The sequence below is a fragment of the Mustelus asterias genome, chromosome 9, assembly GCF_964213995.1.
Source record: "Mustelus asterias chromosome 9, sMusAst1.hap1.1, whole genome shotgun sequence".
In the NCBI taxonomy this organism is placed as follows: domain Eukaryota; kingdom Metazoa; phylum Chordata; class Chondrichthyes; order Carcharhiniformes; family Triakidae; genus Mustelus; species Mustelus asterias.
This window is the reverse complement of record NC_135809.1, coordinates 111,191,515-111,207,517: the sequence shown is the minus strand read 5'-3', so window position 1 is coordinate 111,207,517 and position 16,003 is coordinate 111,191,515. Positions and strand designations below refer to the sequence as shown.

The following is a 16,003-nucleotide window of genomic DNA, read 5'->3' as shown; positions in this document are numbered from 1 at the left end:
TGTAGAATTTTAAAATTACAAAGAGTTTGTTGTAATGTGGGATTTTTAAAAAATTACTCCATTCTTAAAGTTACAAAGCCGTGCGCAGAGTGGACCAGGCAAGCCTGAATCCATCTTGCTTGTTCCAAAAACCAAATTCAAATCGAATCCAATTCATGGTCCCGACAAGAGCGACAAACAAGATCCAAGCGGACAAGATAAGGCATTGCACCCCATCTTGGGCTTGATCCAATTCTTGATCTAAGCCAAAAAGCCTGGAAGATGTGTGATTGTCAATTTAAATTTATTGCTGAAAGTCAGGTTAATGGAAATTTTCAGAGTTGTTGGAGCAAAGAAAACTGAGTGCTTAATTTAATAATAGTGGCAACCACAGGGTGCAATCATAAATGAATGTTATTCATTATTAGTGTACAACAATAACATCCCGTATATATAGCATGGTGTTGTTCAATATATTGTCCACTAGCCATATATTGCTAACTGCATTTCTAATCAGTGAAAAACGCATGATACTGTTGTTGGGGATGTGATCTCAGTAGTCATATTTACATGGTGTGTGCTTTAACTGTCTTTGTATGTTTGTTGACAAGATGAATGTGCAATTATTCATCGATTGTTGAGAACTTTACTTCCTTTATTATTGAATAGTAGATATTTAAGTAAATATGCGCAAGTGAAGTATATTTACTTGTATCATGTGTGTTTGTGAGATGCTTTTCACTGAAGTTATTACATGTGGTTAAAACATTGTTGCCATAGCCACATCTGTTGGCTGGTCAACAATTTCCATTGGGCAGCACTACTGTAGCACCTATAATGTACAAAATGTTCCAAGGCACTTTGTAGAGGAGTAACAATTACTGAGTTGGGATGAAAAGGTGGGTGACAAGAAGGTTAGTTAATGGAGAATGACAGAATTCGTGGGAGGAAATTTACTTTGTCTATATTTATAACCAATGAAATGTGTTCCTGCTTGCAGAATTTTTTTCTAAAGCCTGTCTCACTGTGTGTGCGTGCATGTGTGTGTCCATTACAGTCATTGTTATTTTATTATCCGCAGTCAGTGATTTTGTTTAGTTGACTATTCCAGCTACTCTGATTTGTGATTCTTTGTTTGGTACATTCTGAGGATCTGATTAGGCAGAGTACCAGTATAAAGTCTTTATAATTTCAAGCTGTATAGAATGCAAAGCCAGGTTCCCATTTCTTGGACGGATAATATGCAGCCTAAGTAGATATAATTATTTTATGATTTCACTTGACAATCTGTGTAGAAGTAACTGGCTGCCACAGAATTGCAAATGGAATCTGGAATGACATCAGTTTCTTATTTTAAAAAGAGCATGTGAACATAAGTAGTATTGGTTTTGTTTTGTTGGTCAGTAATGATAGCAACCGTACAGTAGAAGCTTGTTCTACATTTCTAGGGCAGAAAGATTCCCTTATTATCACAACCACGCCAGGGCAACGGAAAAATAAGTAATTATGTTGAAAGCGAGTACTGGAGATGTCCAGGAAGCTCATAGAGCTAGTCAGTCTTACTCTCTTTCACAAAAAGATTCTGAACTAGACCAATCACTGATAAAGCTGGTGAAGAACGTGAGCTTGGTTGAAAGAACAATAGTGTTTTCTCTTCACTTTGTGGGTGCCACACTTACTTCAGAGCATTGAAAACTTGAGGCATCATCTTGCCGTATTGCATTTGGGGTTTAGAATATGTAAAATGGGCTTCAATTAAACCGGGCTGGGACCAATGTACTAGCCAATTCTTAAATCTTCACGCCCACGCTTGTTTTCCTTATTCTTCCACATTGAAAATGCAGTGATATCACAATAACAGATTTTCAACAGCCAATTGTATACCTAGGTCTCTGGGCAGCCTTTAAACTCAGTAAGAAGTTTAACAACACCAGGTTAAAGTCCAACAGGTTTATTTGGTAGCAAAAGCCACAAGCTTTCGGAGCCTTAAGCTCCTTCTTCAGGTGAGTGGGAATTCTGTTCACAAACAGGGCATATAAAGACACAAGCTCAATTTACAGAATAATGGTTGGAATGCGAATACTTACAGCTAATCAAGTCTTAAATCAAGCCTTTAAACTAACAGGAGCGTGGTGGTGGGTGGTCGTGGGGTGTGGTGGTGAGTGTTGGTAGGATTCGGTGAAGGAGACTTAGAAATCCAAAAAGAAAGATCGAGGTATTGGAACAGTATAGGGATGTGGGAAAAGACAAGCAGAGTGAGACAGGAAGTTTAACAAAAAATGTACATGAGCAAATAAGGTCTTTGCAGGGAATACAAGTTGTTTTTAAAAAAGTGAAATTAAACATTCTTTATCTGAATGCATGAAGCACTTGCAATAAGGTAGACTAATGGGTGGCACAATAGATCTAATCACCATTGCAAAAACATGGTTACAAGGTTAGAAAATAAATATTTCAAGGTACACAATATTTTGGAAAGACAGACAGAATAACAAAGGAGGCAGGATCGCCCCTTTGTTAAAGGATGACATACGGACATTAGTGAGAAAGGATCTGGCCTCTGAAGATTATGAAGTAGTATCAGTATGGGTGGATATTAGGAATAGCTAGAGTCCGAGAACAATGGTGCAAGTAGTTTGTAGGCCCCCTAACAGTACTATCATAGTAAAGGATCCACTGGGAAATAGTGACCATAATACCATTCAGTTACACGGTAAGTTTGAAAGTGACATATTCCAGTAGCAAACAAAGCCAATTGCATAGGTATGTGGGGGAGAAATGTCTACAGTTAAATGGGTAAATAAACTAATTGGCAGATGCTATTAAATGGCTTTGTTATACTAATTACAAATGGGCCAACTAACTTATTCCTATAATTATGTCCATCAAGCCAAATGTTGGATGCAGCAGCAGTGATCAATGTCCCTCAATGCTGCATGCCACACCGAGTGCAAAGAAACAATAGCAAAGCTAAACTTCACCCGCTCCAGCAGGAAGTGCTGGAACCTAATGCATTGCCTTGGAGCAGCCCAAAAGCCACCCATTCAAAACCACCCCTCAGTTACTTCTAACCATGTTTTCAGCCATCTGTTTGCCATAGCTAAGGCACCCAGGACAGAAACACCAAATGAAACATCTGGAGTGAACTAAGACAACCCAATCCAACAGCTATCTGGTTTCAATCTTCCAAGAAAAGAATGGTCCACCCACAACAGGTTCAGGACTAGCCATAGCCCTTGCTTGGTCGTCCTCCACAGATAGGGCATTAGTGCCAGCCCCCAATGTGCCTGTGGGAGAGAACAAACTATGCACCACATCATAGAAGAACGTCCATTTTACAGACTCAGCGGAGACTTATCCGCACTCAACAGGACTGGAAGAAACTGTTTGGCTTAGGGACTTGCATTTGCTACATAAAATGTTGAAGCTCTGAAGGAGCCAATAATAAGAAACCAATTCCCACAATGCCTGAGAGAAAAACTTGCAAACTTTAACCAAGAACAAAAGAATGTCCACAGTGATTGGAAAGTCCTTAAATCTGATATCATCAATGTCTTTAAAAAGACACTTGGATTTTCTGTAAGGAAACATCGGGATTAGTTTGTTGAAAATGCTGAGGATATCAGTGAACAGATTGATCACAAGCATAAGACTTTCTGTGTCTGGCAAAAATGATGCAAACTCTATACAAATGAAACTGGTTTACCATAAGCCAGAGGTACAAAGGCACAACCATGGCCAGAACACGCACTGGGCAGAGAAGGCATCGCGATGATGTGAACGATATCTGTGGCTTCATCACTGTCACAAAGCCTATTAGTAGCTCAAAGGCCAGCTCATGTAGGGCCTAAGGATCAGGGAGATCTGATTGGGAAATGTGAAGCTGTACCGGCTGTTGGAAGGAACATTTTGAAGTCATTTTCGATCAAGAATCAATTCTTGACAAGTGCTTTCAACTTGGTCCCATAGTACCCATTTAGAGATGAGCTCGGAACTCTGCCAACACCTATGGAGGTGATGAAAGCCATCATACAAATGAAGAGCAACAAAATAGTAGGAGGTGATGGAATTCTTGCTGAAATTTTTAAGCACAAGGAGATCATCTAAAATTACAGTTCCATGCCCTTATCTAACAGATTTGGAATGGAGAAGTCCCAAATGATCTTTAGGATGCCATAGTTGTGATATCCTCAAGACCAGGGATAAATTTAACTGGAAATTCAGAGACAGCTACCTGATTTCTAATGCAGGAAAGATCATCATAAGGAACGTTCTAGCATTGACTTATTACACTTGCTGAAGAGCTACTCCCCAAATCTAAATGTGGTTTTAGGCCATCAAGAGGCACATGATTTTTAAGCTTGCCAACTATAGGAAAAATGTCACAAACAGCATCCACCTCTCTACATATCATTCTTTCAACTCTGTAAATTGTGAGGCACGCTGGAAGATTCTGCTTAAGTATGGATGTCCTCCAAAATTCATTACCATTCATTGCCTGTTTCATGATGATATATGAGCGAGCAATGATTTGTAACAGGTCTATTGCAGACCCTTCAGAGGTTAAGACAGGAGTAGAATCATAGAATTCTTACAGTCTAGAGGAGGCCATTTGGCCCATCAAGCCTCCACCGACTCAGCATCTTACCCAACCCGCCACCAACTCCCACAGCTACCTGGACTACAGCTCTTCACACCCCACATCCTGTAAGGACACCATCCCATGCTCTCTGTTCCTTTGCCTCTGCTGCATCTGTTCCGATGGTGCTGTTTTTATTAATGGTGCTGCTGATATGTCTTCCTTAATCGTGGTTTTCCACCCACTGTGGTTGACAAGGCTCTCAACCATGTCCAATCCATCTCCTGCGCCACTGCTCTCGCCCCCTCCCCTCCCAGAACCAGGATAGACTCCCCATTGTTCTCACTTTTCACCCTACCAGCCTCCGCATTCAAAGAATTATCCTTTGCCGTTTCTGCCAACTTCAGCATGATGCCAGCACCAAACACATCTTCCCCTCACTCCCCCTGTTAGCATTCCACAGGGACCGTTCCCTCTGGGACACCCTGGTTCACTCCCACATCACACTCAACACCTTACCCACTGCCCACGGCACCTTCCATTCAATCGTAGAAGATACAACCCTTGTCTCTTTACCTCCTCCTTACTTACCATCCCAGGGCCCGAACACTCTTTTCAAGCAACGCTTCACATGCACCTCCTTTAAGCTGGTCTATTGCATTCACTGCTCCCAATGAGGTCTTCTCTACTTCAAAGAGACTGGGTGACCTGCTTTGCAGAATACTTTCAGTCCATCCGCAAGCAGGGCCCAGACCTTCCTGTTGCTTGCCGTAACAAAACACCATCCTGCTCTCTTGTCCGTCCATGGCCTTTTGCAATGTTCCAGTGAAGTCCAACACAAGCTGGAGGAATAGTACCTCATCTTCCGATCTCTCAATGGACACTATTAGACTTTTCTCAGCCTTTATAACCACCATTTACATTTCCTTTGTCCTTTTGTCAATGACATTTTGATCAATTACCCAAACCCCACCCCCCCATCACCTTTGTAGTATAAACCTTGTCCTATTTTCTTTGTCTTTACTTCTGACGAAAGGTTATCCAGACTCTTGATGTTGGCCCTATTTTCTTTGCACAGATGCTGTTAGCCCTGCTGAGATTTTCCAGCATTTTCTGTTTTATTCCAGCTCAGACTGGATAGGTACAGCAGAGGGTCAAGGACAGAAGAAGTGCTTCAAGGATGTGCTAAAAAGCAAAATGAAGAGGTGCAGCATTGGCATTGACTCCTGGAAGGCCATTGCTTTGGATCAAACCCGATGGTGAAAGAGTCCATGGGAAGGATCCCTGCATTTTGAGACCCAATGGCAACAAAATAGAGAAAAGCCAAATCAGCGAACAGAATATGCCACAGCCTGAACTGAACTGATGACCAGACATCCCTCATTACAACAAGTGTCCTACATGCCATAAAGTCTACAGATCCATATTGGTTTTCTTCAGCCAGCTTCGGACTCATGGAAGATAATCATTCGTGCAAGTGAGGGGTACTCAATAACAAATAGACCAGAGTTTACTTTATCTCCGCTCTGGCCCTTATTGTGACATATCATTCCCCCTCCTCCCCATTCCTTTTAAGGTGGCAGTGTCTCCTAACAGAAAAATGGTCATTATCACAATAGTTTCTGTGGGAGTTTCCTGCTTTTAACTTGCCTACTTTTGTTTCCTCCATTATACCACTTCACAAGTACTTTAGAATATAGGAATGCAAGTCTTTCTCCTGTCTGTTCTCCTAGTGCCTATGCCAGTTCTGACAATGGGTATTCAACTTGAAAATTAACCTTTTGGATGTCAATGGAACTGCTTTATACTTGTCACCATATCTACTCATTGTGTTGAACTACTGCTATGCAGCAGGCATTTCCTTGCAGTAGAAACTGATATTTTTGTTTGTTGAAATAAAAGCAATTCCTAATGAAGCAGCTCTACAATATGTTTGTTCTAAAATCTATAAAAACACCATATTTTCTTTTGAATTGTTTGCGATGCAAAGTTGCTGTTTGCTGGCATTGACCTGACTTGTGACGTTTGCCACCCCTGTATCAATGAAGAGGCAAATTTGGAGACATTCAGACCTGTGGTTACCTTTTGATATCCCTCTTTCTTGCTACCAAAAGTAAATTTGTTTTTTGTTCTTGTCCTTTTGAAGCATTCTTGGTGGATTGAAAGGGAAATGAAAGCTCACATTTATGTAGTCTTTTTGTCACATGGCCCAAAAATCTAACTGGTTCACGAAAGCTCTTTGGGGAAGGGAACCCACAGGCCTTCCTGCTCTTGCTTGTGTGATTAGTTCTTAATAACTTCATTTAGGGATGGAAAATAATGCCTTGCAAGTGTCACCCATAATCTTGACGAAATGGCTTATTTGGAGATAGAAGAAGAGTAGCAACTACAAGAAACTTTGGTGCAATGTAATTTGCTTGGCCCCTCCTATTTCTGTACCACATAATAGTGCACACTTCCACTCTCTTTTCCCCCCCCATGCAATCTTACAACTGCTTCCTTCCACCTTGAATAAAAAGAAAAACCTTACAGTCAAATTCTTACCCTCTCCCTATTCCCTCAGCAGCATTCTTCACGCCCACGCTTGTTTTCCTTATTCTTCCACATTGAAAATGCAGTGATATCGCAATAACAGATTTTCAACAGCACATTATTGAAACAGCTGCGTCTACATGCATGTCTCCCACTTGTTACTAAGGTGCTTCCTTGTTGTACACTATTTCAAAGGCTTACTAGAGAAGCTCTGCCTGACTCTTGTTTGGGTGCTCAGCCAATACCTTGCCAATAGCACATTGAAACCACATTTGAAAGGGCCTGCACAATAAAAATCTATCAGATTGCAAATCAAATCTTTGGTCAGAAAACAATGGATTTTAGCTCTGTTAAAAAGACTATGCAACACAGATTCTAGTATGTCTTAAAATGTCAATTTCAACGGCATTGCTGCTCCAAGACTCCTCCTGCAGTTTTAAGTACTTGGAAGTGCCTGGCTTTCTCTCACCAAGGGCTTGTTCCCAAAGGTTTCCATTGACTGTAATCAATGAGTGCCCAATACAAGTTCAAGCACTAGGCTAAGGTCCTGGCAGAGCACACATGTCACATGCTTTGCTCAAATATCTATTGTGGACACAATCACGGTGGGTGTTTATTTCTTGCTGGGTCAATGCCCAGTAAATTTACTCCAATTTCAGGGAGTGGTAGAAACTACAGATCCTGATGGTGAACTTGCAAAGATCTTTCACTACCACATCTTTCAATCAGTTGAAGAGCATCAGCAACGTGTAAAACGTCTGGTAAATCCTTTCTGATGTGAATGTCTGAAACTATGACCATGCATTCATAGCTAATCTGAAGCTTGGAAGAAATTGCACTGTTTGAAATAACTTGCACTTATGTAGCATCATTCAGATTTCCAGGATGTCTTTACAGGTGATAAATTACTGTTGCATTGACAAATATGACCATTTTTTAAATATGCGACCAAAGATTTCACCTTTACATGTTTTTCCCTTGCTTCCATGCAGGGGGTTGGTTGCATAGCATCAAAAGTTGATGTTTTAATTATTCATCTTCCTTTTTGAGCTTTAAATGACAATATTACTTCATCTACCCACTATCTGTATTCCGCAGCTTTTTTTAATAGTCGCAAACCACACAATGCTCATCATTCTATTCCCTCTCATTTCGACAGACACAAGGGCCAATGCAAGTAATTAAAATAAAAATTGTGCTCAATGCATCCGTGAATAATAAACTTCAAAGCAAAGGGGTATGCTGTGTGATCATCTTTATTAATTCATGGAATTTTCAAGTCACAAGGGCAGCATTTATTTACCATCCCTTGTACAACCGAAGGCCATTTCAGAAACCAGTTAACCTCATTGCTGTGGGTCGGGAGACATATATAGGCCAGACCAGGATGGCACGGTGTCACTGTGGTTAGCACTGTTGCCTCACAGCGCCAGGGACCCGTGTTCGATTCCCAGCTTGAGTCACTGCCTGTGCGGAGTCTGCATGTTCTGCCTGTATCAGTGTGGGTTTCCTCCAGGTGCTCCGGTTTCCACCCACGTTCCAAAAGACATGCTGGTTAGGTGCATTGGCCATGCTAAATTCTCCCTCTGTGTACTCGAACAGGCATCGGAGTGCAGCCACTAGGGGATTTTCACAGTAACTTCATTGCAGTGTTAATGTAAGCCTACTTGTGACACGATAAATAAATAAACTTTTATATATGGCAGATTTTCTTACCTCAAGGACATTAGTGAATTGTATGGGTTTTTATGACAATTCAGTAATTTACTATGTGACTCCAGACCCACATCAATGTAGTTGATTCTTAGCTGTCCTGTGGAATAGTCTAATAAACTGAAGACATTTCATCACCACCTTCTCAAAGGCAGTTAGGAATGGGCACTGAATGATTGCCTTGCTTGTGACGACCATATCCTGTGAATGAACAAATAAATCAAGTGTGTCATTCAAATACTGTGAGCAATGCCACAGGAGACCAGCGTTGTATGTGCCAAATGTCACAATTTTTAAAAAATAGAGAAATAATGGCACTCAATTAATGCTGGGAGATGTTAACTTACAATTTGAAACTTGGCGACCGTTTCCAATCTGCAAATTCCCTGATCGCACAAGTAAAACTCAATTGACTGAGCCTGCATTTAGCTAACAAATTGACTTCGCTAATTTGAGAGATTTAGCTCCATCATAAAAGGAGAATAATCTATTATTAATGACATGATGTAACATTCCCAACCTTATAAAACTGTGAACTGCATCATGGTCCTTGTTGATTTAGTTTTATTTTTGTAGACTGTAAATTGAGAAATTAAATTATAATTGTTACCATTCTGACTTTGTAATTATTTTAAGTCACGATTTTACTCACCTCTGTTCTTTATTTTTAGGGTATCAATGGAACTTCATCAGCGCCCAGCCTTTGTTACTCGCACAGGCACTGCAACAGTTAGGGTCCTGGACTTTGGGCAGCCAGGTTTGCTAAATCCCAATCCAGTTATCAAAGATGAAACTGATTTCCTTATTGAAGAATATCTTTCTCCATCCAAATTGGTGAGACTTTTTTTTTAAATTGCGGAAGCAATTCTGTCTAAAGATTTTCAAAATCATAAAGCATACTTAGGTTAGAGATTCCACTGAGAAGAATTTATTCTTTTAAAGGTTGTTTTGGACTTGTTCAAATGTTTTTTTAGATGCTATGCTAAAATGTTATAGATAGTAGTCTGATGTTGTTGATGTAATCAAAGCATGTCCCAACTATGACCAATATCTACCTCAAGAAGCTTACCGCTAAGTGAATGTTGTACTAACCAGTTTTTCCTGTTCTGAATTTCTTGGGCCTAGTGATTCTTAGCACTATCCATAGAATCCTTATTCTGCAGAAGGAGACCATTCGGCCCATAGGGTCTGCACCAACTCTCCAAAGGAGCATCATACCCAGGCCCATCCCACCCTATCCTTATAATCTTGAGCATTTGCCATAGCTAATCCACCTAACCTACACATCTTTGGACACCAAGGGGCAATTTAACATAGCCAATCTACCTAACCTGTACATCTTTGGACTTTGTCTCATTGATAGATTATTGCTGAACTAGAACTCCAAATCCATCAGTGTGGGTAACATGAGATATCTATAAATGCATAGGATTCTGATTTATTACGTGACCCACAATACAGCAAATGCATAGACTTAAGTGCATCACAAAGCTTGGCTACTCGTGGTGTAATCTAATTGTGTCACTAATGATGACTATTACTAGAAATGTTATGGCATTCAAACATATAACAAACATTTGATGTTAAGATCACTGTTGCCCAAACCTATAGTAACAAGGTGCATATGCCTTGCCACAAAAGGTCGTGAATGTAGCTCAATCCATCACGCAAATCAGCCTCCCATCCATTGACTCTGTCTGCACTTCCCGCTGCCTCGGCAAAGCAGCCAGCATAATTAAGGACTCCATGGACCCCAGACATTCTCTCTTCCACCTTCTTCCTACAAAGATACAAAAGTCTGAGGTCACGTACCAACCGACTCAAGAACAGCTTCTTCCCTGCTGCTGTCAGACTTTTGAATGGACTTACCTTGCATCAAGTTGATCTTTCTCTACACCCTAGCTATGACTGTAACACTACATTCTGCACTCTCTCCTTTCCTTCTCTATGAACAGTATGCGTTGTCTGTAGAGCACGCAAGAAACAATACTTTTCACTGTATGTTTATACATGTGACGATAAATCAAATCAAACCAAATCATATGAAAGATCATTGCCTTAGAGAAACAAATGTTAAGGAGAGATTTAATAGAGGTCTTCAAAATCATAATATTTTTGATAGAATAGATTGGGAAAAATTGTTTCCAGTTGTTGAGAGCTGGTTTTGGTAACTATAGAGGTTGTGAATTTAAGGTAATTGGCAAAAGAACAAGAAGCTACAAGAGGAGGAAAGAACATTTATGTGGTGAGTTGTGATCTGGACCGCATTGCCTGAAAAAATGGTGGACACAGATTCAATTATAATTTTCAAAAATAAACTAGATAAATACTTAAAAAGGAAACAAAAAAGCAGGTGTAATGGGATTATCTGGATGAGTCAGCACAGGCATGTTAGGCCGAACGATCTTGTGTGCTGTATTTTTCTATGATTCTATTTCAAAAGAATGAAAGGGAAAGAAAAACATTCTTTGCACAGTGGAAATTCTGCACCACAGTTGGTTAAAACAGAATCCATAAGGTGTTTTTTAAAAATGAGATTGGAAAGTTGTATCTATAAGAGAGATATTAAGTGTTATGGGTTAGGGTTAGTGGAGCAGGATTCCTGTCAATGGCCCCTGGAGTACAGTAGGCTTGATGGAGCACATGTGCTTTATGTGCAGTTCTAATCCTATGCAATTTACCTTGTAACAATGTGAACAGTTTGGTTTTATATTGTGCTTTTAATGTAGTAACATGCTCTAAGGCATTTCACAGTTGTAATCTGAAACAAAGTTTGACACCAAGCCACATAGGAGTATTTTTTTGAATTCATTTACCAGATGTGGCCATCCCTGGCTAGGCCAACATTTATTACCCATCACTAATTGCCCTTGAGAAGATGGTGACAATCTGCTTCTTGAATCGCTCCAGTCCCTGTGGTGTAGGTACATCCACAGTGCTGTTCGGAAAGGAGTTCCAGGAATTTGACCCAGCGACATTGGAGGAACAGTAATATATTTCCAAGTCTGGATGGTGGGTGGGGGGGACTTCCAGGTGTCTGCAGCCCATGTCCTTCTAGATGGTAGTGTTCATGAGTTTGGAAGGTGTTTCCCAAGGAGCCTTGGTGACTTCCCGCAGTAGGTGATGCATACTGCTGCCACTGTGCATGTGCTGGAGGGAGTGCATGTTTGTGGAAGGTGTGCTAATCAAGCAGGCTTCTTTGTCCTGGGTTGTGTCATGCTTCTTGAGTGTTGTTGGAGTTGCATTCATCCAAGAAAGTGGAGAATATTCCATTATACTCCTGACTTGTGCCTTCTGTAAGGAGTCTAACAACAGCAGGTTAAAGTCCAACAGGACTTTAACCTGATGTTGTTAGACTTCTTACTGTGTTTACCCCAGTCCAACGCTGGCATCTCCACATCATTGTGCCTTCTGGACAGGCTTTGGGGAATCAGGAGATGAGTGACTCACCACAGGACTCCTAGTCTCTGACCTGCTCTTGTAGCCATGGTATTTACATGGCTAGACCACTTCAGTTTCTGGTCAATGGTAACCCAAGATATTGATAATGGAGGATTTAGTGATGGTAATGCCATTGAATGTTAAAGGTGATGGTCATTGCCTGGCACTAGTGTGGCGCAAATGTTATTTGCCACTTGTCAGCCCAAGCCAGGATATTGTTCAGGTCCTGCTGCATTTTGCTGCATCCTGCTTCAGTATCTGAGGAGTCCTGAATGTTGCTAAACATTGTGCAATCATCAGTGAATATCTCCACTTCTGACCTAACTGGATAGAATGCTATTGATGAAGCAGCTGAAGATAGGACACTACCCTGAGGAATTCCTGCAGTGGTGTCCTAGAACTGAGAGGACCAACCACAGCCATCTTCCTTTGTGCTGGATATGACTCTGACCAGTGGAGAGTTTTCCCCCTGAATCCTGTTGACTCCATTTTTGCTAGGTCTCCGTAATGCCATACTCGGTCACATGTTGCCTTGATGTCAAGGGCAGTCACTGTGCTGCACTCTAGAATTCAGCTCTTTTGTTCATGCTTGAACCAACGTTGTAATGGAGTCAGGAGCTGAGTGATCCTGGCAGAACTTAAACTGAACCTCAGTGAACAGATTATTTCTAAGCAAGTGCCACTTGTTGGCATTGTTGATGTCTCCTTCCATCACTTTACTGGTGATCAAGAGTAGACTAATGGGGCGGTAATTAGCCGGGTTGGATTTGTCCTAGTAGTTATGCACAGGCCTGACCTGGGCAATTTTCCATATTGCTGGGTAGATGCCAGTGTTGTAGCTGTACTGGAACAGCTTGACCTGGGGAATTGGCAATTTTTGGAGTACAAGTCTGCAGTACTATTGGTGGAATATTGTCAGGGCCCATTGCCTTTGCAGTACCCAATGCCTTCAGCCATTTCTTGCTATCACGTGGAGCTAATCAGATTGGCTGCAAACTGGCATCTGTGATGAATTGCTATTGAATTGCTATTCAATTCTGGTAAACTGTAGTTTATTTCAGAATGCAAACTAATTCCAGGAAAGCAGGGAGAATGGGGATTGCAAATGTCTGTGTGACAGACACCAATGCAACTAATGAAACCACAATTGATTCCAGAGTTTTCGCTTCCACCACGTAATTCTCCATTTCCGTCTCTACCTCGCAGCTGCAGTGAAAGCTTGACTGGGAGATCTGCCGAGTAGCCACTTAACTACAAATTTGTTTCAATCTTTAGGATCTGAATCCAGGGCAATCACCAAAACCAGGATTACTGGAAATGATCACAAGGCACCTTTTTACCCAACTTTGTTTCTTCATGTGGCTGAACTCTACACTCTCGTGTTCCTTTCTCCTCAACACCCCTACCCCATTGCTGCATATGGATGTTTCTTAAATGATTCCAGGGTTTTCGCTTCCACCACGTTATAGAGTCCAAGTGTTGAACACACTCTGTGTGGAGGAGAATCTTACATCTATTAGTTTGAATCTGTGCTGCTTGTACTACTCATTCCAGTTACTTTAAAGTAGTGTTTTGGATTAATCTTTCTATGCCAGTGAATATTTCATCTTTTTATAAAGATCTACTCTATTCTTCCAGAGGCTAAAAGCCTAAATCTCTCCCCTCATCTCAAAACTCAGACCCCCATTGCAATGGATTGAAGTTGTGACTCTGCTCTGCACTGTCTTCAGCACTTGACTATCTCTCTTCTGTCTTAGTGACCTGATCTGCACTCTGTATTCAAAGTGCAGTCTAAGGAGATCCCTGTGCAGTTTGATCAATTTATTGCACAGCTCTGGTTGTGTAAATCAACTTCTATCGATTTTATTAATTACTGATCAGCAGTGATTGGGGTAATCCAGAACTAGAGGTCATAGTTAGAGGATAAGGGGTAAACCTTTTGGGACTGGGATGATGAGAAATTTCTTCACCCAGAGTGTGGTGGATGTGTGGAATTCACTATCACGGAAAGTAGTCTAGGTCAAAACGTTGTCTGATTTCAAGAAGAAATTAGAAATAACTCTTGGGGCTAAAGTAGTGGTTCCCAAAGGGTGCGGCGCGCCACACTGGTGCAGCAAGAGAGGATGGCAAGTGTGGCGGGAAGATTCAAGGACAATCAAAGAAACATTTAAAAATGGTAGATATTTTTCCAAAGTGAGAGCAAGAGCATCATAGAATCCCTACAGTGCAGAAGGAGGCCATTCGGCCCATCGACCACAATCCCACCCAGGCCCTACCCCCACATATTGTACCCTCTAATCCCTCTAACCTCCGCATCTCAGGGGCAATTTTAACCTGGCCAATCAACCTAACCCGCACATCTTTGGACTGTGGGAGGAAACCGGAGCACCCGGAGGAAACCCACGCAGACACGAGGAGAATGTGCAAACTCCACACAGACAGTGACCCGAGCCGGGAATCGAACCCGGGACCCTGGAGCTGTGAAGCAGCAGTGCTAACCACTGTGCTACCGTGCCGCATCAAGTGATGCTGAGGATGATCCGAGTCCATGTTGTGATCCAGAATCGCCGTTCGAACAGAGTGCTGAAGAAGAGTCGTTTAATTCTACACCAGTCGCAGGCCCAAGCAAACCTCCAAGAAAGAAAGTTTGTCGACAATATATGGATAGCTATCTGACTCTCAGTTTCACATGGACTGGAGATGAAAACGTACTTCGGCCTATATGTTTGATCTGTGGTGAGAAGCTTTCCAATTCCAATATGGTCTCAAGCAAGATGAAAAGACATCTGTTGTCAAAACATGGAAATCTGGCAAACAAGGATGTTCAATATTTTGACAGGCTTTTGGAACAGCAGAAATGCCAACGATCATATTTTGAAAAACGAATGACAGTCTCAGATAAGATGCAGATTGTATCTTACCAAGTGGCTGAATTGATTGCTCAACAGACAAAACCACATACAATAGCTGAAAAATTGATTCAGCCTGCCTGCAGCTTGATTGTGAAAACTTTGTTTGGTGATGATGCTGAGCGAGAAGTTATGGAAATTCCTTTGTCTGATAATACAATTCGCAGGAGAATAGTTGATATGTCAGCTAATATTGAGAAGCGTGTTTCCGAAAGTATGAAGAATTCTAAATTTGCCATTCAAGTTGATGAATCGACCGACATTAGTGGAAAAGCACAGTTGCTTGCCTATATCAGATTCATTCACAATGACGAAATAATCACAGTTTCTTTTTTGCAAGGAACTTGAAAAACATACCAGAGGACAAGATATTTTCTAAACCTTGTCTGGGTATTTGGAAAAAGTCGAGATTTCATGGGATTCTTGTATTGGAATTTGTACGGATGGAGCGCCATGTATGATAGGGAATGTGAGAGGCTTGGCGGCACTCATCAAACAGAAAAATCCAGATGTAATATCAACTCACTGTTTTTTACACAGAGAGGCACTAATCACCAAGACCCTTGTAGTTGATTTGAAGTTGGTTCTAGATCAGACTGTGCGCATTGTGAACTTCATCAAAGCAAAACCACTAAAGGCGCGGTTATTTGCTCAACTCTGCAAAGACATGGAATCAAAACATCAATGCCTAATTCTGCACTCGGAGGTTCACTGGATTTAAATTAGGTGTTGGAACTGAAGAACGAATTAAGAGAATTTTTGGAACAAGAAGGGAACCCATTGTACCACCAACTGGATGACAATGACTGGTGTGCAAAGCTGGCATATTTGGCCGATATCTTTTCCCGGT

General features: G+C 41.3%; 1 protein-coding gene across 1 annotated transcript in view; it reads left to right on the top strand.

Moving 5' to 3' along the window:
- lrrc56 (leucine rich repeat containing 56) overlaps positions 1-16,003 on the top strand; it is a 150,535-nt gene that overhangs the window by 12,693 nt on the left and 121,839 nt on the right. Inside the window, exon 2 of the mRNA XM_078221293.1 lies at positions 9,475-9,637. Coding sequence (XP_078077419.1) covers positions 9,482-9,637 — 156 coding nt within the window. The 5' untranslated portion in view covers positions 9,475-9,481. The remainder of the gene's footprint in view (positions 1-9,474; positions 9,638-16,003) is intronic.